The following is a 27,234-nucleotide window of genomic DNA, read 5'->3' on the forward strand; positions in this document are numbered from 1 at the left end:
ATACAATATACAACCGTGTAACATTGCCTAAGCATTCAGTATCGAGATCACTGAAGCATTACATATGTTGAGTTTTCAATAGTTGACACAAACATTATTAAAAATTGTTCTTAACATCTCGATTAGTGATTACTAGAGACATTCTTTGTTGGACCAAATTTTAACACCACAGACAACAGAGTAAATATTATCACTAGTAATGAGTAATAACATGATTTACTAGTTTATTAATAATAACATGAATAATATTAAGTCAATAGACAACTTTGAACTCGAATATTATTATTTGTATTGTGTATACTGTTTACTGTGAAATATTTTGTTTTGTGAGTTGAGAATAATTGTAAAATTGTCTGTACAATTTGTTATCAGTCAATGTCGTTCTTCGCGTTCTAGGATTCCCGTATCTCGCATTCTCGCATCTCGCATATTCGTATCGATATTATCATCACAGAATTTATTCATTATTTATTTCATTTATTTTGTGATACTATAATCTTGGATTATGATAACTGATAAAGGTTAAGAAGTGTAAACACTAAACACTGATATAACAATATTATTTAAGTAGATATCGACTATCGAGTAAAGCACGTGCGCGGGTCGTACACATTGTTTTTCATTTGTCTTGTTTGTGGCGTTTGTGTTTAATTATTATTTTGTGTCATTTTCGTTGGCTTGAAAATTATTTGTAAACGTGTTTTACAAGATATTTAATTCAACGGTTTTAGCGAATCTTTGAGAACTTGATTGTTTGTCGTTTCGTGTACGGTCGCTTACCGTCAAAATTTTTTAAATGTAAGTATTAGGCGTTCGAATAAAGTAATTACTAATTAATATCTTAATTAAAACTTATTGTAACTGTGTTAATAGATGGTTACTGGAAAACCCGTCAAAAAAATGGATAGAAACCATGATAAAACCACTGGACTCTATAAAATTGCTGCAAAAATATTAAAAAAAGTCAAATCCGGTAGCAGTTATAAAACTCAGCTTTATCAAGCACAGTATCCAGTAAGATCTTATTAACTTAAACATTAGTTTAGGAAAGTTGTTTTAGTCATAATATCAAATGTTCAAAAGTCGTAAGCTTTTGTGACAAAATGCAGACAATTTCCTAGTGGATCAATGAATAGTTTTTTATTAGCAGAAATTATAGTGTGTGTACAATAGCGTGTGTGTGCGTGATGAGAAGTTACTCTGATTTTTGTGCCCATGATACATCTGATTAGGCTACTCTCCGGACTCCTTTATATGTGGTGTCGGTTCCTTTGACGTAGCGGCTCAAATGCTGGTATGGTCTTGTTTTTGGTTGTTGTTGCTAATTTCTAGGAGAACTACTATTTTACACGATTTCTAGGTTGTGTACCTGGCTATTATGTCCGAGAAGATCCAAATATTATTGCATTATGAGAGGTCAACCACTATTGGTACATTCGTTGTTTTTTTATAGATACCCAGTTAGTACTTAAATTTTTACTCTGCCAATACTCGATAACCGGTTAGTATTATGCATTTTACTCTGCCAATACTCGATACCCGGTTAATATTAAAAACTTTACTTGGCCAGTAACAAATTTTCTACCTGGAACATCCTCTAATTCTTAATAACGATCTATACATTGTGAAAAGTTAATATATTTGTACGCTATTTTCGTAAGGACCTCAATTTCGAGTTAACAACTTATACATTGTGAGAGGTATAAAATGTATTCTATATTATATTATATGTGGAGATTCCGAGGCCCGCAACAAAGTAAATTAATATTAAACTAGATCACTCTAATGTACTAGGTATTCAATACTCTTTAGTTTAAAATATGAACAAGAAACAAGACATGGAATGTGTAGTACAGTGAAATTAATTCAAATGTATTTGAGTTATTGAAATTTTTGTATGTACTTATTTTAATTCTCAAAACTTTATTGCTAATGTTGAGCTTGACTTATTTAAATGTACTTAATCTTCTAGCGGACCCGCTGTTGTAAATAATACAACTGTTTTGTATTTAATTATTCTTTAACTTATATTCTATTTTTTTTCCTATCGGAGGTCATTGGTATTCCTCAAAAATGTCATTATCTATGTTTTAGACTAAAAAAAAAACATTATAAATTTAAAAAAAAAAAAAAATAACAAGATATACTGCAATAAATTGTATTTTATTACTGCAGCCTAAATTAAATAAATTAATGTTTAAAATACAGTCAATTTATTAATATTTGATATATGTATGATAATTATAATTCATAATATATTAGTTCAGTTGATAATATTGTATACGATTTAATGAGCAATATCCTGGTAGCTTGCACAGTACTTATTGTTCTCCAGGATTCTTTAAAGGATAAAAATTCATTTAAATATATACTGGTCTACCACAAATATAACTTTGTAGACCTGTGTATATTGAAGTTTTGTTTTCAATTTAGTGATTGATATTATTAATTATACAAATTCAATTATTTTATTTTTTATTCCTCCTATGCTCATACATCTTATAACAATCTATTTTTTTTCAGAATAAATTATCATTGAATGCTGTTCTGATGAATGTTTTTAAATGGGAAAAGGTGATAGATGTGTTAGTAGAAAAAAGTAATATATTGGAAAAAGAAAATAATATGGACCGGGATTTAGTGTATGTCTTTATCACTGAAATGATGTGGTCAAAATTTGGTTTAAAAGGCACTGCTAAAAATATATTAGCTGTAAAAAAATATAAGGCTGAATTTTCAAATCTTATAAAAGAAAATGATTTAGAAAAACTATCTACTGCCACTTATACTAAAGGTACACTTTTTAAATTATATTATTTATTACATTTTCCTAGGTATAAACTTATAAGTTATAATATTTGTTACGTTATATAGTTAAAAAGTTAACTATTTATTTTTTACTTAAGTAGTAAGAGAATGCCATACCCATCATCATACACATCAAATTTTTGCTAAACAGAACTAATTTTGTGTTGTTCGCTTTAGTATTAGAGTGAATTGATCTAGTATTATCTTGGTCATTTTGTAGGATTTTATTGACATTTTAATTTTTAAGGGATTTATACCAACATAAAATATTACAAGTTTAAAATGCTCATAACTCACTTAAAAAATAAAATCCCTAGGTGCTATTTATAACATTCTTACATTTAACTTTTAAAGTGATTCAATTGACTAATTTAAAGCTAAAAACACAAAATTGGTTTACTGAATGCAAATTTACTATGTTATAGGTTATTAGAACAGAGACCTAGTAAAACCCCTTTGTAGGTATGGCGTCTTCTTAAAAAAATATTTTTCTACTTAGTGTTTCTGTAATGTACTTAATAATTTTTTAAAGCTTTAATATAATTATATTTTTCAGGTTTGAAACCTAGGTTTTTCCGTATTAACACATTATTAACTACACTAGAAAAAATATTAGAAAAATTATCAGAACTTAAATTTATTAAACTAAAATCGCCAAAATCTTATGCTGAATTTTTGGAATTAATCAAATCCGACGAGTTCAAAGGAAAAAAGGTTTTTGTTCAAGATGTTCACATTAAAGAATTATTAGTTTTCAATTCAAATGTGAAGTTTTATGAAATTGAAGAGTACAATAATGGATCTTTAATCGTCCAAGATAAGGTAAACTTTATATTTTCAAGCAACCGCACATAATACGAATGGATAAATTAAAACATCATTCAACATGTGAAATGATTGTACATGTATTTGTTCTCATATTACTAAATAATAACACATAATATACCGAAATGTACGCCCCAACAGTTCAAATTTTGTGTTGTTAACTTAAATATTAGAGTGAATTTACCTATTATCGAACTTAAATGCAAGATTAAAAATTTTTTTAATTTTTTTAGTGAATTATGAGTATGTTAAGAATTAATATTAAATAATGATCATAATTCATTTAAAAATCAATGCGAGAACACAGATAATGTTCATACATTTGAATTTGATAAAAGGGGTCAATTCACTCTAATATTTAAGCCAACAACAAGAAATTGCAACTGCTGGAAGCACATTTTGGTGTATTATGCTTGAGTTAGACGGACACAACATACGTGTGTATAATTTTCTCTTGAGAATTGGCTCTGTATGGTATATCCATTATCCCCTGTTCATATGCTTATAATGTGTAAATGTAAATAAACTCATGAATTTCAATTGTTTTATTGTTTATATTGTCCTATATTTTAAAATGTATTAGTTGCTTAATAAGAATTGTTGTTTTCAGGCAAGCTGTTTGGCTGCTTACTTATTAAAACCAGAATCAAATAGTACTGTGTTGGATATGTGTGCCGCTCCTGGTATGAAGACATCTCATTTAGCTGCTATTATGCAAAATACAGGGTGAGTTTGTTAGTTTATACACATTGTGCAACATACAATTACATATAAATTGTAAATTGTATTTTTTTTTACTAATAGCACCAGCGGTTAGATTCCTTCGCTATTAATTGTATGCTATTTAATTTGTTTATAATTATGATATTAATCATTGCTGAACTTAAAATTTTTAATACCCTAGTAGGTAGTTATCTATAAAGTTAATTTTTAAGTTTTGTAAAGATATGCCCATAATTTGTTTTGAGCTGACAATTGAAAAAAAAAATATTTAGCATGAATACTTATCAGTTATAAATGCTATGTTGTATTTCATTATTAGTTTTAAACCATTCTAATACAAGTAGTTCAATAATAATTTTTATACTTAACAATAATTTACTTCTATATTTTATTATACCAATGCCTAATATATCTACAATAATGTTTTATAGTAAACTCTATGCTGTTGATCGCTGTAAAGATAGATTCAATATAATGCAAAATATGTTGGGAAAATATGGTGTACAAAATGTGGAAACATTCAATATGGATGCATTAACTTTTCCTTATTATGATGATGTCAAATACATATTATTGGACCCATCATGTTCTGGTTCAGGTAAATAATATTTGTTTGTAATAACTACTTCTATGTATTTTGTTTAATTTATGTTTTTTTAAGTATCTTGATTATTGAATTATAGAGTTTATTAAATCCCTAATATTTCATAATATTTAATAATGATTTTCAGGTATTGTGGATAGAGTTCGAAAAGATTCATCGGGGCAAAATCAAAATTTTCAAGCAAGATTGAAAAAATTAGCTAATGTCCATGCTCAGTTATTAAATCATGCATTAAAAAGCTATCCTAAATTAGAACGACTAGTTTATTCCACATGCTCTGCAAATCATGAAGAAAATGAAGCTGTTGTCGATGAAGCTTTATCTGTTAATGGAAAATTTAAGCTTTTAGATGCTACCAAAATAGTGAAAGGCTGGACCAACAAAGGAGCTCCAGGTTACGATTGTTCAGAAATGTGTCTCAATGCTGTTCCAAGTGTTGATTGTACTAATGGATTTTTTATTGCTGTATTTGTTCGTCGGGATTTCGAAGAGAAAGAAGTTGCTGAAGAAGAGGAAAATATTGAAGATACTGAAGATGTCAAAAGGGAAGAAGTTGTTGAAGATATAAATAAATCTCAAAATATGAAAAACAAAAATACTGAAAGTATACCATTAGTAAAAAGTAAAAATGCAAAAAGAAGAGAAAGAAGGCTCAAACTGGAAAAAGCAAATAAAACAAGTGGCCTACAAACTGCAAAATCTAAAAAACAAAAAAAAATAAAAACAAAAGAAACTTAATTGTTGTGCTATACTTTTATTAATATTGACCTATATTAATTTCATTAAAACATATGACCATCATATAATTAATAGATAATTTTTTTTAAGTATTTAATAATGCCTTTCCTAAGTATTTCATTATGTTTTGAAGTATTTGATCTGATAATTATTCCAACACTTATATTTAGGGCAGAGGACTTTTAGTATTTGCATTAGTTTAGTGCAATCTTAATAAAAGACCAACGTAAGACAAATTTGTAATTCTACGTTATTTATTTTTGGAAATGTTGTCTCTTAGTTGTTAATTATTTTTTTTTGCCTAATTTTCACATTTTCTTTAAAATTATATTTATTAAAACAACAGTTAGTTCCTATACCAATTGGTTATTTTTGTAACTATCACAGTGTATGTGAGTTGATTGAGTATTTGATTATACAATAGTACCAAATTAGGTATTTTCCACGATTTTTATAGCATTGTTCTTATTTCAGTATATTTACTATTTAAGCTGCTTTGAAAAAACTCAAAGAAATATGCTTTGATAATTCAGAGTTTCTATGTGCCCGAGTGCTTGCATACTTTGCGTTTTGATAGGACTATTGTCCTCTGCCTTACAATTCTATCACAGTTTTGGTTAAGCTGTATGGTAATAGAGTCTTCTGGTCAGTACAGTAAACTAAATATATCTGTTTGAGTGTTTGACCATTTGTTACTATATCAACTATAAATAACTGGAAGAAAAATCATAATCTTACTGAATCAAAAACAATCACTGTGAGACTTACTCAATGTATCCGAAATCTCGGATTAAAATAATATAATAACTTATTCCTATCAATATTTTTAAGCACAATTTTTCTTTTAGATATTAATTAGGTATATATACATTTTTAATTGTGTATTAAAGAAATAATATTGATTAGAATAAAAGTTATTGCATATTTAGTTACTTAATTACATTTGTCAACTATTACACATCAATTCTTTATTTATGTTCAAACTGGCTATACAAGCTAATTCTTGGTTTTTAAAATCACATCAGACGGAGTATAATAAATAGTACCAAACAAGTATAGTTATTAAGAAATAACACACATTATAACATGCAAATATTTTATTTGGTTGCTAGACATGAAAACATAATTACTGTGGAATATGAGAGAAGACTTCAACTTCTTCAATATGTTTAGTTGCATCAATTAAAACTAAATTAAGTCCATGATTATCACGGTGTTGTGTACAAACCCTGAGCACTTCTTTTCTAAGTAATGCCTGTACACTATTTATATGTCCACGCATCGCGCTCAAGGCCAGTTCAAACGAAAATAGTTTACCAGGCAAAATCAAATTTTGCCACCCTCAAAAATAATAAAATCACTTTTGAAAATGCTGCCCACCTAATAATGTGCCTCCCTTGGCCTGTGCTTATGTCACCTACTCTTTGATTCTGGCCTGACTTCTATTGCCCCATTGTATGTTTGGGTAATACAGTTATTAATATCAATTTTACTTTTGAATAAAATAGATTTGATACCATGTAGAAATAAAGATTTACTAACTAAATCCCTTCAATGGAGTAAAATGTTAAAACCGTTTTTTTTAAATTCTCCTTTAAAATAGTACCTTACCATAACAAAAAATTATTCAGTTTTTGATACGTCGTTAGTATCATCGGCCATAACAGAAAAAATGTATAGATTCTTTAACTTCAAAAGAAATTTTATTTAATATCATATTAGTCATACACTGAATAATTTTAACCTGCATTGAGTGGTTAAAATATCTGGTATTTTTGGACAGAATTTCTTGGTCCCCGGGAACGGTGTTTCACCAATTCATAATACTATAATCTGATTTTTGATATTAAAAATAAATAATAACTATGTATATTTTACAAAACATAACTGATAATCAAGATCAACAATGAATGTCAATATGACAATATTTAACTGCTGATATAACATATTAAGCAACCATTTAGGTATGTTCTGGCTTTTATTTATACTAACCAAAGAATATAAAATTAATGTAAGCTTCTCATATTATAGTTTAATTAAAAGAAATAATAGGCACTACATTATCTGAAAGCCAACATTTTGTATCCTTGCTTATCAAAGATTAATATTTATCAACAACAGCAGTGACAACATACATTATTGTAGAAGAAATTATAATGTCAATGTTAAGTGTTGATGGATGGAATTATGGAATACTTTATTATGTTTACAAAAATATTGAATACAAAGATACAATACACTTAAAGGAGAAAGGCTCAAACAACTTTTATCGTACAATAAAAAATGAATAAAAATCCTTCAATACAACCAGAGAATATTAGCATAATTAGCACAATAGTTACTCCTAAAATTATATTAGCTGAAAAAATTATAAATATAAAAGAGTATCTAATAAATAATAATTAGCAATACAAATGTATAATTAATTATTAAGGTGGTTCTAAAGTCTGTCATATTTTAAAAGGGGTTATATAGGCAACTCATTATGCATAGTGCGATGGTACTTGTTGCCGTTGTTGGTGTGTTCAAAGTAAATGAGCTACAGACCAGTTTTATTAGTTCTACCTTCCACTACACATACACCCGCATAACAGGACATTTTTATTTGTTTTTTTCAACTTCGTCGTAAGTACTTTTGTTGGTTTTAGTGGTAGTATTTAGTAAGGCATATTACAATAGGTAATTAGAATATTATTTAATAATTATAATATGTAGTATACTATTGTACTATTGTAGTATTGTACATATACTATCTAAGGTTTGTGGCAATTGATTTAACATAGTATTTGAATGTTTATTATTAATTAGATAATCATTGTATTTTAAAATTTATATTTCACTAATATAATAACGAGTGAATCAGATTTTTAAGTTTTAACTTTTTACGTATATTTATTGACTTAATGCTGCTCAAATAGGGATGAAAAAATGTTTATGATTTATATACAGTACAGTATTCGTAGAAAAAAAATTGCATACCAAAACATTTTTCAGAGATTTAAGAATATTCAGCCTATGTTTTGTACAAGAGAAAATATTGTATTATTTTGTTCATAAAAAAATATTCGTTTCTCAATATAATCGAAATAAAAATATTTCGTCATGCGAAAAAAAATGTTTTTAATTTAAAAATGAATAATGATAGAAATTGTTCAATAACGTGTTTGTAATTAAATTGGAAATTGCTTAATTTGTTGGATTGTTTCAAATGTGACTGCATTAAAAAATCGCCAAAGGCAATGCAGGTATACAAACGTTATTTTCAAGTTTAAGCATATTATTATTACTAACATGATGTGCAATTAATATATTGTAAATGTAAATACTATAAAGTTAAATGTTAACATATACTAAAAATTTTACATAATATCTACAGTGGGGAGCATTCGGGATTTTTTTAAAGGGGTGTCAGTAACATTTATGGACACATAAATTAAAACATATAGTTATAATGTAATTAAAAAAATGATCTAATAAAAACAATTGGCCAGCCGAGGCATTCATATTTTATTACAATATACATATTGTATGAAAAATATAACATAAGTTATTTTTTAATTTTTTTATTCTTAATAAATTACGAAATAATAAATACATTTATACACGCGTTTTATTTTTTTAGTTTAAGAATTAAAGTGAATCGAGCTAATATGAAACTTGATGGTAAGAACATTATCGGTTTTTTGGATTTTTACATTAATTCAGTTTTTGTAAGTTATGAGCATTTTTAATTTATGCTATACCTATTATAATATACTTAAAACACGGTAATAAATTGAAAAACTAGTAAAACGAAGATAAAAAAATCGTCCTCATAAGGCGGCTCTATAAACGATTGAAGTTTTCAAGTATTTAGTCATATAAGCTGGTGAAAAAAAACATAGGTATTTCTAGTATAGAGCAATTTTAATTTTAAGTACTAATAAATACTTTTGAATTTTTTTGACTCTTTGCCCCTTTACACTTTTACAGGTTAGGTACTTATTAATTTTGAGAAATTAAATGAATTTGTGTATAGAAAAATATGGTACTTAAACTTTTAAAAATATCTAAAATCGATCTCCTACAAGACACAGAATAAAAGCTAACAAAGTCAAATCTTTTTTCAAAATTAAAATTGGACTTCTACAAGTATGTTGATTTTTCGCAAGTTTATTGGCGTTATTCATTGTCACGTACTTGCGTAAGTGTAAAAATATTTTGGAGCGTGTCTACGATGACTTTTGCATGTGCGTACATGTGCTAAAGAATGAGTACCACCTAGTCACCTCGTCCGCCCCACAGTCCAACCTAACATACGGAATCCTCATTCATAAATTCTGATTTCACCAAAATGTAGAGCATATAAAAACGATAGTTTCCAAAAGAAAAAATTCAAAACATCTAAACTGTTGGTAATTTAAACTGTAAAATAAGATTTTTTTAAAATTCAGGTTTTTGTTCATAACTTTTAAATTAAGTTTGAGCTACTTTTTTGGAAGGGCCATCAAAAATATATTTTGAAAAAAAAATTTCAAAAAATCGCTTGGAAGCTAAACTGCATTTATTTAAAATACTCGTATAGAGTACTTGTAATAATTGTTTTAATCACCTTCAAATTAACCTGACAAATTGTCACCAACAATAAACATTTTATAATAGCATCCAGTATAGGTACTAAAGTTCTAATATGAAGAATTCATGCCTATTAATTAATTTTTAACTACCAATTTATATATATAGCAGTTTTTTTTATTATGTGATTTATGTTTGTGTGTAAAATAAACAATGATCTTTTATTAATAAATTATAGTTGGTTCATGTAAGAATAGTGGAGTATATTACTTGATCCCCGGTTATAAGCTAGAAACTGGGATGAAGTAAAAAGTGAAAGTACAAGAAGAAGTATAATAAATATGGTTGTCAGAATTTTGTCATTTAATAATTATTTAAATAAAATAATAATAAAATGTTATCTGTTGTCTCCAGTGTCAGCTTAGATATAACGTATTACTAATAAAGTCAGTACAGTTTTAATAAAACGGTGGATACCCAATTTTTAATGAACAAGTTCACAGTGGTTTTTAATTTTTAATTTTTAAAAGAAGTCATGTCATTACATTTTAGACTCTGAGCGGAGAGATGAATGTATTGATTTTACAGTGGTGTGTGTTTGTGTATGTTCTTTTTTACTGTCATTATTTTTTCTATCTGTTTTATCGTGTTATAACTTATAAGTAGCCGAAATAATGATTTGATTTTCCACTTCATTATCTTTTCCAGCTTGAAAGTGAATCTAGTTGGTGCATTCGGGAGGTCAAAATTTTAAATTTTGTTTGATACAATTTTTCAATCCCAAAACCACATTTATCAAAATATCTAGGAATAATATAGTCAATACAGTTACCTGATATAATAATTAAAAGAGTCATAACTATTCGAAGAAATAGATACAAAATTAATATTTAAGTCTATGTAAACATTTTTCGGATATAATATAGCTTGAAACACGAGGTGGTTTTTTGTAGGACTAACAGATAGCGTTGAGCATACCATTGGTTAAATAGGAAAAATGTCATTTTATCATGCAAATTAATACTTTCCGACAAAAAAATGTTTTTATATACTTTTAAAAACCTTTCATGCCTATCCAAATAGGTGATTAATAATACGTTGGTGCCTATAGGTATTTGTATGCTATTTTATCATAAAGATAAACAGCATTTTTTAAACGTTGGTTGACGCAGAACTAAAAGTCCTATTGATAATTTGGATAATATCATAATATTATAATATATGTAATATACATAATTAAAGTATTACAATGTAATACCAATATATTTAATTTAAATTGTGTAGGTATTACCCTATATGAGCTTTTAGTTGATCATCAGTCATCATTCATCACGCTGGCATACAATAGAGTTTTTTTTTTAAAATTTGTAGTGATTGATTTATTATTTTTTAAAACTTAAAAATGAATAAGCACTCGATTAACTGACGAAAATAATAAAGAATTGTTGTTCAATTATGCATCAATTTTTAGGTCAAACTTGGTCTAAAAATACAATTTAGCTATAATTTGAAACATTTTGAATAGTGATTTATTCTAAATTATGTTTAAAAAAAAATGTTTTACATTATTATTATACACAATTGTGTGATTACTATGGACCATCGATATTTTTAGACCCACATACGAAATGAGTTAATTACGAGATTAGATGAATTTTTCCCAATAAAAACCCCTCATTTTTATTCTCTAAAATGTATATAAAAATAATATTTATTAAAAAATAAAATAAAATATGCATCATGTTGTATACGTACTAGGTTTTACCGTCCATTATCATACGTATGTATAATATAAGTAAGTAGATAACTGGTAAGAGTGATAGTGCTACTTTTATAGACATGACTATTCCATATTCTGAAGTCAAAAAATCGTGAGTAAAAAGTACGGGATCCATTTGGACGAATAATTAATTTTTATGAGTCACTGAATACAAATTACAAATCGTACTTTTCTTCTTCCGTATCATCAGACGAAAGGACAAAATACATTTACTTCATAATTAAATTGTTTGTAACGATTGGATGTAAAGTCATTGAAAATTCTTGGAATAATTTCACAATCTCGTCAATCGTTTTATAAGCACGTTTACCCACTGATTTAATTGTGTATAGGTAGGTAATAAACATTATAAGCTTTAAGATTGTATGAATAGAAATACCACTCAGTTTACAGGAGGAATGCGCTCTTGATTATAAAGTATATATTGTTCGGCATTAGATCAATATAATAATAACAACAAGAATAGGTAATAATAATAATAATAATAATATGATGTAGGAATATAATGCACCGAAGCACGCCGTTTGCTTGGTAGGAGAAATAGTATTTTTTGAGACTGCAAAGCTCAATATATATATATTTTATGATAAATTGTATTTATTATTTATATTCGATAATATTTATGTGGTTAAATCAAAAAGTAGGTTGATAGATGGTAAACATAGGTATTATTATACCTACACAAACAAACTCGTGACAAGCAATATTAGTTGGCAACTATACCTACCTATCTGTTTGGGGAGCCTATTTTTTTAGTCTTATGTTTATTAAAAGTATACATAATACACACATATATATAAGCCATACTATCAGTGGCGTGTTTGGGAAACATCCTCAGGCGAGGGTGGGAGTGTAATGTATTAAATAGGTTACTATGAAATCATAAAAAAAATCCAATATTAAATAGAAACACAATATTTAATGGGGAAATAGCTTAATACACTAAACAAGTACAGTATAAGGTAGGTACACACTTGTTGACTTGTATGTTAAAAACTATATATTTTTTATCATACTATTTCGTATTTACTAATTTTATTATAAATATATTTTGATAATACCGAATAATAATTAGTTACCCTAATATAAAATCTATTGTTTTTTTCCCCATCAACATGAATACTCAGTGCCTGTATGAATTGGTAAGCCAATTAGCCGTTCTACTCTTATATTTGACATTAATCAAATTTTTAACCAATGTTTGAAAATTCAAAGCAACACTAATAATATTATAATTCATATATATAGATATGACATAATCTATAAAAGTGGTAGGTAGCCAGGTAGGTACTTACAAGTACAAATAAATACATTTTTAATAGGAAGCATAAGATGCACCAACGGGCAACGATAGAAATTTGAATCTTTCTTAATATGTTAATATATTTAAATTAAATGAATAAGACCAAACTTCTTTTATGTTGAAAAACTAAACAGAAGCTAGGTACTACAGGTGTACCTACATACTACATGCATTTACATAATATTATGAGCTATTTGATATGTAACCTCGCAATTTCCAAGTTCTAATATTAACTTGCAGGTCGAATCAAGAATATACTTGCAGCTTCGATAATTAGATTACATGTACGATGTCAAAAAGTCTTAAGACTTGGTACATCCAAAGTGTATTTATAAATACACATTGTACACGTAGTTATTACAAATTACAATGATTCACTTATCGAATTGGATAACGAATAGTTTACAATACTAATTCTCGGGGGGGGGGGGGATGCCTCTGTTTTTACCCATTCCCACAAGGACGGAATACAGTATTATACTATAAGTATTGTATTCTACTGTCCTACAATATAACAAAAGTATTTAATAATTTGCCTAACAGCTGACAAGAGTTGTAATTGGAGACTAAGGTTGTACATGGTAACATTTTTTATCTACCTAATTAAGAAAAAAAATAAATTCATTTTGTGCATAATTGTTGTGTATTAGGTACATATTATATTATATCATATCGATACCAGGGTGTTCCAAATTTCATGTGACAGCAGATTTCAGCATGTTCTACTCAAATTAGGAAAAAATGACCTATGTGAAAACTTATTTGAATCACATACTCTAAACTAATTTGATATTAATTTTTCTTTTATTAGTTAAAAGGGGGAGATTTTAGGGGTAACTTTTAAAATTCAAATGGGAATCTATATTTTTGAAATATGATTGATATAGGATTTTTTTTTTAATGAATTTTGACGTATCATTCATAATTATTGGTTGATAATTAAAGAAGCTATTTACATTCGAATTTTGTATTTAATTTGTAAAAATGCCATCAATGAATAATAATAATAATATACTTTGTGCTTATGTTATAAGCCTTGAAGTACCTACAACCTTTATAATCTGTACGCTATCTAACTACCAATTTACTAGTAATAAAACGTGTATTTGTTATATTAATTTAAATAAAAAAAAATTAAAATATTAATCCAGTGGTAAATTTGAATAAAAATAAATACGGGCCGGTCAGCGATCACTATTACAAGTTCTCAGTAGTAGATACAAAGATTATAATATTATTTTTGGGAGCAATAGTAATAGCCGTTGATGAATTAATTTATTTTGTCAAACAATATTAAAAGTATAAATTGCTAAAAAAAAAATGTTCACGTTAATTCTATGATATTATACGCATATAATTAATGTTCTTATACCTAAAATAAGCGAATTTGTACAAAAAATCACGAAATATTCAAAATTATGCAACAAACATTTTTGTATTTGTAATATACATATACTTACTATGAATCAAATTTGTATCGAATCAGATTTTCAATATACACTTTCTAAACAAATATGTATACAAATGCTTAAAGTTCCGAGCCTTGGTAAGACTAATAACATACTTACATACCTATACTTTCATATTATGTTTGAATCAACTTAATATTAAATATGTATATCATTTCTAAACGCTGCAAAATGACAACATTGATTTCAAAAACATGTATGATTAAACCTCGCGTTCAACATAATGTTGAATGATGCATATAAAATCAAACAGATTTTGAAAGAACATCACCTTTTCACAACATAAAGATATGATCAATCTAATATTAAATTATAATAACTAAGGCTTGGATGTTGTTACATTAATTTTATTAAAATTAATAATTCATTTATTAAAGACTAAAGGTTATAGCTAGACTTAGAGACTTAAAAGCTTTAAACACAAACATATACGCATAAAAATATGAGCAAATATCTATACTCTAGAAGTCTAGAACAAAACAATTTTGACTGAATTTATTAAAAATGTATTTAATTATTATTAATGTATTATCAATTTTTCCTTTTTTTTTGTGTCTGTCATCACCTTTTAGGACAGTAAAACTGCTTCGATTTTTTTCAACAGCAACTTTTCTGATTGAAAAGTGAATCTAGTTGGTACTTTGGGGGGGTCAAAAGTAAAAATTTCCCAGTAGTTGTCAAACGCGACGTGAAAAACAAAAGAAAAATTAAGGAAAAACGGGAATTTTTATGCAAAATCGATTTTGGTTTTTGGTGTAACTCTAAAACAAATGGCCGTAGATATATGAAATGTTCACAGGTTGTTTATATTTGCATTTTCTAAACACGATAAAATTTTGAAAATAATTTGACTCTTTTTGAGATGTTTACGGACATTGTCAATTGTCAATTTTCTTAGTTTTTTTTTCTATAAATACCAATACAATTTTATTTGTTGGGCGAAAAAGCTTGAAAATTTAATACAAGGCTCCTGATTTATTTTCACAATAGCAATTGTAAAATATTTAAAATACATAAAAACAATTTTTTTTTATAAGCATTTAAAATTCGAATTTTGACTCAGATATATTGGTATTAATATGTCTTAAACCAAGAATGACATACCGTCTCCACTCAGAATCGTTTTTCTTATACAATGATATTGTATCATTGAATTCAAATTTAATTCCATCCATTATCCAGTGACCCACTTGTAACCTACTGTACAGCAGAACGACATAAACTTTTTTTATATGCTTTACTAAGACATGTTTCTATTCTTACATTACCAATTTTTTTAAAAGTAATTAAAGATTCAATATGAGAACTACTTATTTCATGATGATGCTTTAAATTTTGAAAATTATTCAAATCGTTACAACCATATTTTGACCAAAGATTGGATTCATGTGAAAATAAAAGACAAGGCTAACTGCATAATTTTTGAGTATTTTGACATCCAGATAGCCATTTATTTGGACCGTAATATGAATAGTTAAAATACCGGAAATTTTCTTATATTTTGTTTTTAAATCTAAAAGTTCTGAAGTTGATCTACCATTATTTATAATATTCTGTTTTTCAACAAAAGTTTACGATCCATTTAGGTACTAATAATTGTTCAACAATGCATTTACAATAATTATTGATATTTAAATTCGCACCGGAAGAACACGAAGGTAGATCCATTTCCATTGTAAAATAATTAAATAAGTGTATACAATTATAGATTTATATTCTATAACATACTAATATGAAAATAATAATAATGTAATTCGTATATACCCGTATGATGTATGAATCTAAATACTGCGATCTCTCGGGCATAAAAATAATAATAAGCCGGCTGGTACTGCGGTGTATGTAAAATCATTTTTGTTGTTGTTTTTTCATTTATAATATTTTTAAAATGTGTCAACATATTACATGTCGTTACAAGTTTATTAATACAATTAAGAAGTTATATATTAAATATGGTATGAATGGTCGAAAGATGTAAGATGATCGTGTTGATTTAATTAAGGAGTGGGAGTGATGGGGAGTGAGATTTTGGTTATTAGGCATGTTAGAGCAGCTAGGAGGGTGTTTAGGACTCATTTTAATTCGTTAAGGAAATTGGTGACGATTTGCAGAGGTTGATCGGGTGGTGGAGTGTTCGCTGTGGCTTCAGCATACTAGGGTTTTTCTTTTGGGCTTGAGCTTAGCGCGTCATGTCCTCTTCTGTGAGGTGCAGGTGGTACTGCATGTGTTTGAATATGTTAATGCAGAGATTCCCAAACTTTTTATTGTACGGCCCATTTTGAAAATGTTTTAAAATATGGCAACCCACAATATCAATGAATGACCTTTTTTTTTTTTACCATACAACAGAAAATTAAACTATTTTATTAAATTTTATGTAATTACGAAAAAAAAGTATAATTATAATAAGTATAATATATAGTATTTGACACGGCCGCTAGTAAACTCGTAATTGTCACACTCACAGATAAGGATTGACGATAAAACTGAATTTGAACTTTGAACATCAACGAAAAGTAATAGATGATTATATTTTTGTATTATTTAAAAAAATAGCGCGACCCACCAAAAGTATAATCGCGACCCACAGTTTGGGAACCTCTGTGTTAATGAGTTGTTTCTGTCATTCTGGTTTTGGATTTGATGCGGCTTAATATTTTTTTAATTTCTTTTATATTGGGCAGTGTGGTTTCCCCCACAGTTTGCACATTTTGCTGGTTCCTCTAGCTTTTTTGTGCAATATTCGGTGAAATGTTCAGCTCCACATTTTACGCATCGCGGTTTGTGGTGGCAGTGGTTGCGTGTGTGTCTATGCAAAATCATAAGTGCTTACAAATTGTACATAAATACGAGCCCCCCTCTACGACATTGTACGTAAGTCGTGTCTATTAGCTCACGTAAGCAGTTTCAGAACATGTTACACGCCGGCATAACGCGTCAATACCAAGTTTAATTAGAACAAAAATAGATTTTCCAGTTTTTCCACCATCATACGCAACGGCCGACGACGAATATGGCTGAGTTCGTCAAAATTGTTACACATATTACTATTTATTATTTTTATTATTGTTGAAACTTTTTATTATTGTAAGTACCTACATTGTTGCATAGTTTTTATTTACCTACTGTTAATTGTTTGAAGAACACACAAGCAAATTAAATCCCATACTGCATGGTACCCTTTATCCTTGATACTTCATGTAGGTTAAAAGTTGACAAGTTAATAAAATAAATTAACTTGAGTTAAATCTTACGTCAGGAACATTAAATTATAATTTAGATTAGGTTAGTTAACAAAAAATTAAATATGCATGTATTTAAAATAATTGTATACAGAGTAAAAAAAGAAAAAAACCAATTAAGTAGTTTTAATCACTGTTATATTAAATACCAGTAGATACGCAGGTACCTATAAACTTTTTTAATTTAACGAATTATTTTTAAAATTATCTGGAAAAAGATAAGTTATTGCAATGGATAGGGAAATTTAACACTTTAACTAGGCTCTAACTAGTCAATGCCTGCCTTTTAACATAGGTACCTACAATTATACGCATATGCTCTGTTATAATTATAGTGTACAATGTGCCTATTCGATTACTGCGTGATGTAATTATACGGGCAGGATTTGACAGTGTTTATATGACAATTTTAAACGAATGAATTTGTCAAATCCTCCAGGTCCTGGTACATTCTATTTATACATTGTATAGAAATTGTATATAATTTAATCAGGGCAGGTATTCACCGGGTGTGTATTTAAATCAAACCGTTTGTCGTGTCCGTTTACCGATTAAAACGATACGAAATAATTATCGGATTAATTTATTGTTGCACGTTTAGGGCGAATAGTGGTAGGGAGGTATTTACTATTTTCGAACTGTGAGTGACTGCACTTCGAGCGGGTTTACCGCAAATCGCGGTCGACTTGGGTAGGTGGTTATGTCGAGTGGTGTGTATCGCATGGAACCGGCTAATGGCCATAAGGTAAAACTTATATAATATGACGCTTTACGACTTCGGTGACCTTTATATAAAATACATTATGTGTATGAAATTATAGACCATTTTAAGACTCAACATGCAATATTTTGTTTATTTAGTTTATATAAAATTGTACTATTAGTTTTTCTTTATACTACAACAAGCATCATAAATTGCTAAATTATTATATTTATTTTAATAGTATTGTTTAAGTTAGGCACCTAATTACATTAATTTTTAAAATTTAGTTTCTTAGTGGGGTGATGAATGTATATTATTATATTATTATTATTAATATATTATATATTATTGATTTTACTATGGTTAATGTGACTGTAGTTGTTTTTCTTTATAGCACGACACCTGTAAGTTTTAATAGGAAATTAGTTATTTCATAGTTTATGGTGTGTGTTTTTAGTTTTTTTTTGTGTGTCTGAAGAGTTTCTTAAGTAGAAAAAATGCTTTGATCATTAACTTCCATGGAGGTTTCTGGCAGTGGTGTAGACAGACATTTTTATTGTGGGGGGGGGGGGATGTTTTAAGATACATTTCAGGGCAGGGGTGGAGTGGCTCAACAATTCTTACCAGGCAAACAGGTATTTTCAGGCCATTTTTTTCAATTTTAATTTCTTACCATTTATTGTCTTATTGCTAGATGTGTGCTTACCATTTTTTGATTGGGTGAAGTATAAAACAATTTAATAATATTGGTGGTTCACATATCACATTATTAATTTGTTTTCGTTGTTTTTACAGTCATCAAAAATAGCTAAATATTTTAAATATTAATTATTTTCATCACACCAGGAACAAGCCACTTCTTATACAAGCAAGCCAGGCCACCGGTCATTGTCCCGGTTGCTTGGCGGGCCACTCCGCCCCTGTTTCAGGGTGATGCTCCACTCTAATACGTTATATTAAAAAATGGACAAGTGTGTACTGATCTATTGTACAGTAGGTGTCTAGAAGGGGCGTAGAAGGAAAAATCTAATAGATTTTTTAGAAATCTAGGTTTGCGTAAGAATTTCTGTTTTTTCAATCTTGAAATTACTGGGAACTTTTTTCTTTTGACTCCCCAAAGTACCAATGAAATTCATTTTCCAATCAGAAAATATGCTGAAGTAAAAAATCGAAAATAATCTGTGATGACGAAAAAAACACACATCATTGTAAAATCAATACATGTATTGCTCCATTTAGAATCTATGAAAAGGTTATTGGATCCATCCCTTATATCCCATACCCTTATCTACTCCCATGGTTTCTAGTAGAAAATTGGATCTAGTTGGTACTACTACAAAAGGTAAAAATTGAAAATCCTCAGTACTTTTTAAAATATTCGTAAAATCAAAAAACATAATATACGAATATATTATGATAAATTCTTAGTATAATTATTAATAAAAAGTTGGATCGTCTTTGATTTATTTTAGTTTAATTTTTTCTTATATATGTTGATAAAAATGTGTTCGCTCGGCCAAAAAGCTTCCAAAATGAATACCTACTAAGTTTTTCGTTTAAGTTGGAGTTTATAAAAACAAAAACAGAGTAAATCCACGTTAATGTATTAGGTGCATTTGAAGATATGATTTCGTCAATTATCAAATTACTTCGTAGTCTAAAATTTTCGAAAATTTTTAATATACATACCTAAGTTTTGAATATTTAATACAAGGTTCCTCGTACGTTATTATTACTAAAATTAAATAAAAATATTGATCGTAACTCCACAAATATTTTTAATAGAATATAAAAAAATTATAGTAACGAAAATAATTGAATAATAATACTAATAGAAAAATAAATTACTTTAAGAGAAATATCAAAAAATATCTATATCATGAAATATACTAAACAATACAGACCGTCTTTCCTCGGAATGGTTTTTCGTTTATAATGATTTATCATAGAAATCAAATTTAACACACAGGTAACATAACATTACCTACTCAATGATGATGTACACTCGACACCTGTTATACTTCAAAAACATTTTTATTATACTTGATGGATTTTTTTTATTATTAAAAAAAATAATAATTTACTGCTACATAAATATATAATATAGGTACAATAACATACATATTTGAATTTCAAACTTATTTGTGAATAACATATACAGCTTTCTTTATTTATTCATGAATACTTATACTTATATACTATATAGTATATTATATTAAATAATTACATACGATGCTCCATAAAAATATTTTTTTTTTATAGTACCTTAAAATAAAATTATAAAATTATAAATTTTATTTGATCAGTAATGATTTACCGATGCAATATTGAGTAAAACAACTTTATCATCTCAATTTGTTACTTGATTAACAGGTGTTTAAGTTTTAAAAATTAAAATAATATTTTAACATTAATACATTTCAATAAATATAATATCATTGAAGTTTTTATAATAATATTAAAATATTAAAATATTAATTTATATAAAAACAAATATAATAATTTGAATATGAAAAAAACTGTTAATTGAAATTAATCATACCTCATAACTCATGAGTCATACTAGTCATGATTAATTTTGTCTAGCTTTTACTATGGATCTATATACACTTGCCACTTGTGTTCTCAGAAAATAAATGAGGTACCTAGGAGGTAATTTTTATTTTTTATTTCAACCAGCAGTCTTATACATTTTTATGAACACTTAATTACAATTATTATAACTATTATTTATTGCAATTATTAGATAATATTATTATTACTTAAATTTTACACCAAAACATTTTTTTGACAGTTGAATAATAGTCATTATATTTAAGTATTATTTGATAAAAAATACATTTACATTTTTTAAGTCTATATCTATAAATAGTTAAAATGTCAATAGCTATGGTTTGACAATGTAATACAAGGTTCTTCATAAGTAATTCATACTGAAACCAAAAAATATCAACATATTCAAGCACAATTATTTTTTATTTAAACATTTGGATAAAATAAGAAATTTAGACGAAGAAAACAGTTTTAATTTTTTTTTTTTGTAGTTCATAAATATTATTTGTGTGGATTTGAATCTTTTACGCAAGTACTTATATTATAATATTTTATAAACACACAATACCGTTTTTAAAACATTTAGAATAACTATATTATTGGTAATTTGTATCACAAACTTGTGGTAAGTCGGTATTGACTCAAATGTTGATAAAAATTATAAATTAAATAAATATAATATGCATGTTATTAAAATAATTAAATATTAATTTTGTTTTTTTATTTGGGCTTATTCTTCAACTACTAAGGTCATTAGTCTGGTACTACTGGGAAGACGACAATTATTTGGATCACGTATTTCGTATGTGTGGCAAGGATTTGTTTCTAAAAACCCGGATGGGTAACCATCTGAGAGCTAGCAACGCTGGTCGGTACGTACGTGAAATTCTGTTTATACAATTGGCTCGTTAAATAGTGACTGTGACGTGACTGCTGCGCAAATTGCAGACATGTGGTGGTTTTCCAGCGCGTGTTAAGTCGAGCCGACAATGAATGCGCACACCGGCAGCATGTCACGCCGAACTTTAAAAATATATGGAGAGATGACGGGGACGGGACTAAGAGTAGGATGGAAAAACAAGCCAAAGAGTAAAGGATGTACGGCCGTTCTAATTAAGCCAGGTTCAAGCAGCTATACGTCGTCTGTCATGTCGTGTTCTAAAGTTTAGTTCGGTCAAACACTGGAAATTTGCCGGTATATTATGGTTAGTGAATGATACCACGATGGCATGATTATAACGGACAATCCGAATACGATAAAAACCACACGACACGACAGACCCCGTAGCTGTCAATCCGGCTTTATTAAAGTGCCATATTAAGTAGTAAATATATTTTACACAGATTACGGATACGACCGGATGATATATTTTTGAAAATCGCCCTAATTCTTTAAGTAAGTGGTGATGGCAGCGTTATCAAGATCCGAACACCGACGACGTTATCACAATAAAATAATAGATATATTTTGCTATTCATACGGTTATAATGTATTATAATAAATTGTGTAATTTATAATACCATAAAACAATGTCACCCTGCCAATGACACAACTAGGGCTAAAATTTCGAGGGAGCTGTGGGGCATGCCTGATATTACATGAAAAGTTATACTTAGTGGCCCCACACCACCTATATCCTCCACACCACCTATATCCTTATATTACACTTAAAATTATAAAAATCATACAAAAAAGAAATATTTATTTATAATTTACAAGTTTCTTTTTTTACAATAATAATAATATACTGTCTGTTATAGTTCAGTGCATATACTTACTGTAAAATTATGTATATAGTAGTTGTACTGACATAAATCGTTTCCTTAAAAAATAAATACAGGCATACAGCTAATGAGATGTTCCACAGGCAATATCAAATAATTATAAACTTCAAGTAATAATTAAATAATTAATTTTCTTTTCAAACAAAAATAAGAATTACAGTCGAATCATAAAATGTTTATTAATATCTTAGGAAACAATTGAATAGTAATTTCTTCTTTTTTAGGGGGGGGGGGGTTAAGCCACATGATGCATTCCACATAATAATATTTGACACTGGTTTCTTAAAGAAATCGATAAAGACGTCGCGTGACCTGCACCGCATTCGCATAATGGATTGTGTGCGATATAATCGCGACTGCAGTAACACCACCGCATTCCATTTCTCAATAACCACCCGACTTGTTATGCGATAGTACCTTATACGTTATATTATATATATATATGCTATAATCTATAAGCGCGTGTTCGGCATCTTAAATTCAAAGTGAGGGGACAAGTACAAGAGGTCCAGGATTCTAATATTTGAGCCCCAAACGCGGTGGGTAGGAAGGTTTCCGAAATGGTAAATTTACATATGAATTTATTGCTAATTTTCAAGGGATTTTCACATTCGAAGTATTCGGACACTAATGACCCAACAACACCCACCCTTATATAAAGTTGGGGAGTAAACGATAGTATTCTATATTAGATGTTTTGGTTCAGTGGGGAAGAAGGTATAGTCTTTTGCATGCGTTAAAATATCGTACTGTTTACCTATATAATAATATCGTGTAGCATGATAATAATAATAATAATATTATATTATAATATAACATAATATTGTGCTCATACCCACATTTTGTTAACATTTATGAAATTGCCGTGCACTTGATTGTTACCTATATTTATTACAGACTTATGTTTTTCGTTAGTGTACTATGTTATTTAATATTTACGTCTTACACATTGATACAGCCAAAATTGAAAATACGCAGAAAATAAAAAACGCCTAAGTAAAATGTCACTTTCTTGGTAAAAATAATATAACTGTGTGTGCATGTGTGTGTGTTTTTATGGCGTGTCTTACACTTTGAGCAATATACAAACAATATTGTTCTCCAAAATATCTATTACGATAGTCACAACCGATAAAATACGCAAACGTGTTCTTCCGTCTTCATAATAATATATATCTTATTTTATAGCCTTACCAATATAGCCACCTAATCCCAACCTAACGCAAGCACTAGCGGTGTTATTCCACTCATCGTGGAATGTTGAAGTCTATAAGTAGAGATTTGTCGATCCCAGATGGGCTGTCGTTTACCCTAAACGGTGAAATGGGCCGATAAGAATGTGTGGAAAATGCACGTATGGCTCTCTGAGGATTTGGAATTTTTTGCTACTGTCTCTCATTTTATTTAGTATTCTAGTTTCGAAACGCACGCCAAACACGCATAATATGCATGCTTGTCATATGAACATTACGAATGAGTAAGTCAAAATACATTTTTCTTCTCTACCATGTAGGTAGGAATATGAAACTGTACGATTTGATGTGATATTGTAATATTATTATTATTATTATTATTATTATTATTATTACTAGGTACCTACTAATATTATATTGGTTATAACTAGGGCACGGATGATGTTGCATTTGCAACTTTTTTTCTACTTTTTCAATTAATTGCTAAGTAAGTTTTAAATACGTTTCATGTAAGTACGAATTCAAATCTAAAAGTTTAAAGTGCAATTTTTTGCAATTTTTGGGATTTTTTCAATTTTATTGCAATTTTGTCGAATTTACTCATTTATACAACTATTTTAGCAATATTTTACATTTTTACACATAACGGTCGTATGGATAAGATTATACCATAATATCTAAGCCATAAAACACAGTAATAGTGGTATCTTATCGAAATAAAGATAAAATCAAGTCGATAGGTATTTAATACAATAAATGTAATAGTGGTATCTTATCGAAATAAAGATAAAATCAAGTCGATAGGTATTCAATACAATAATTTGTGAAATGTGACTGACTGTATAATCTGTTCTTCAGTCACTCCGTGAATTTTGAACGATTGTGTTGTTACAGTGTTAAATAATATGCCGAAAATTAAACCAACTATTTCTACCGTTGTTAAAAATTACGTGTTAGAATTTGGAGAAGATGTATTTTCGTGTGATGAATCCGTACTTTTTTGTAAATTGTGTGAAACAAAAGTAAGTGCTGAACGGAGGTATACAGTTACACACCATATTGAAACTGCAAAGCATAAACGGGCAGTTAATCGAAAAAATAACACCAAAACCTCTACATCGCAACTTCAAGTAACGTCATTTTCCAAAAAATCAACATTTAATAAAGATTTGTGTAAGGCAATGTTATCCGCCAATATTCCATTACATAAAATCAATAACGATGATTTTCGTTTATTTTTGGAAACATATATGAAAAGAGATATTCCGAATGAATCTACATTGCGTAAAAATTACGTGAACGAAGTGTACTCAGATACGTTAAATAAAATAAGAGACAATATAAAGGGAAATAAAATTTGGGTCTCAATAGATGAGACCACAGATGTTAATGGGAGATATGTGGCTAACGTTGTGATCGGAACACTCCAAACTGACCAACCAGGAAAAGTGTATTTATTAAATACAGAAGTTCTCGATAAAGCAAATTATTCAACAATTACCAAATTATTCGATAAATCAATGTTCCTTCTTTGGCCGGATGGTATTCGTCATGATGACGTTTTCCTGTTTCTTAGTGACGCAGCTCCATATATGATAAAAGCAGGGACTACAATTAAAGCACTCTATTCAAAAATGGTGCATGTCACATGTTTGGCCCATGGCATGCATCGAGTTGCAGAAGTCATACGCGGAAAATTTCCTGAAGTAGACAAACTCATTGCTAAAATTAAACAAATATTTTTAAAAGCACCAAGCCGAACTATTCTTTTTAAAAATAAAGTACCAGATACACCATTACCACCACAACCTATTATCACGCGTTGGGGTACGTGGCTTGAGGCTGCATCATACTACTGTAAATATTTTAATGAAGTGAAAAGTGTAGTGCAAGAACTTGATCCTGATGAAGCCGTTTCAATAAAAATATCACAAAATATTTTTAACCATAATTCAACTTCAGCTGATTTAGCATTTATTCACTCAAATTACGGATTTTTGCCGGACGCGATTTTAAAATTAGAAAATCAAGGACTATCGGTAGTTGAAGCCATTAATATAATTCAAAATGTTCAAAATAAATTAGAAAATGTATTTGGTGAAATCGGGATTTCAATCCATGAAAAATATAAGATAGTTATTGAAAAGAATACTGGACTTAAAACCATTATTAAAATCAATGATATACTAACTGGACAAAGAAAATCGTTCGATGGTTTACCCGAAGACTTAACAGTAAGCGATTTAGCTTATTTTAAATACGCTCCGCTCACATCAACCGACGTAGAACGAAGTTTTTCGAGATATAAGAACTTACTAGCTCCAAATCGAAGAGGATTTGATTTCGAAAATTTAAAACAAACACTTATAGTACAGTGCAATGATGTATAATATAATAAATTTATAATGGCATGATTATAATGTAATGTATATATTTTTTTTTGATTATTTAAAATTTTAGATTATAATTTATAACAGTAAACTTAAAACATTTATAACAAAACGTTGTTATTTTTTAGTGCAATTTTTAATATTTTAAGTGCAATTTTTGATATTTTTTAGTGCAATACTGCAATCAATTTTACTATTTTTTTAGTACTACAACATCCGTGCCCTAGTTATAACGATTTAGTTAAAAAATTATCATAAATATTAATAACTGACATGATGTTCTATTATAATGTATTATACTCTGTATTAGGCAAGACATTATGACAATTCTTGTAAGTACTAAGTTGCAATACGTGTTAAACTAAATACTACCGTTTATCATAACTCTGGTTGATGGATGCACCTAAACCTGTGTGACCAACAGCTACGATGAAAAAAATGCATGCCTCCTTACTATAATTTGTTTAGGTAGGGTAAAGTGTATAGTTACTGGTTCTCAAAGAAAATCGTTGTACACAATATCAATGTTTAAATCATACAATCAGTATATAATATAACTTTCGA

General features: G+C 28.3%; 2 protein-coding genes across 2 annotated transcripts; both read left to right on the forward strand.

Annotated features, from left to right (window-relative positions):
* Window positions 1–550: 550 nt before the first annotated feature.
* LOC111032150 (probable 28S rRNA (cytosine-C(5))-methyltransferase) lies at window positions 551–6,312 on the forward strand. The gene is made up of 7 exons (XM_022312381.1): window positions 551–798; window positions 874–1,014; window positions 2,524–2,794; window positions 3,365–3,630; window positions 4,244–4,359; window positions 4,788–4,954; window positions 5,088–6,312. Exons 2-7 carry the CDS (start codon window positions 874–876, stop codon window positions 5,696–5,698), a joined length of 1,572 nt encoding a protein of 523 aa, XP_022168073.1. The 5' UTR covers window positions 551–798; the 3' UTR covers window positions 5,699–6,312.
* Window positions 6,313–24,709: 18,397 nt separating this feature from the next.
* LOC111032157 lies at window positions 24,710–26,694 on the forward strand. The gene is made up of 2 exons (XM_022312388.1): window positions 24,710–25,020; window positions 25,085–26,694. The coding sequence occupies exon 2, from the start codon at window positions 25,186–25,188 to the stop codon at window positions 26,668–26,670; it is 1,485 nt and encodes a 494-aa protein (XP_022168080.1). The 5' UTR covers window positions 24,710–25,020; window positions 25,085–25,185; the 3' UTR covers window positions 26,671–26,694.
* The last annotated feature ends 540 nt before the right edge of the window (window positions 26,695–27,234 follow it).

This window comes from Myzus persicae, unplaced genomic scaffold, assembly GCF_001856785.1.
Source record: "Myzus persicae strain clone G006 unplaced genomic scaffold, MPER_G0061.0, whole genome shotgun sequence".
Classification (NCBI taxonomy): domain Eukaryota; kingdom Metazoa; phylum Arthropoda; class Insecta; order Hemiptera; family Aphididae; genus Myzus; species Myzus persicae.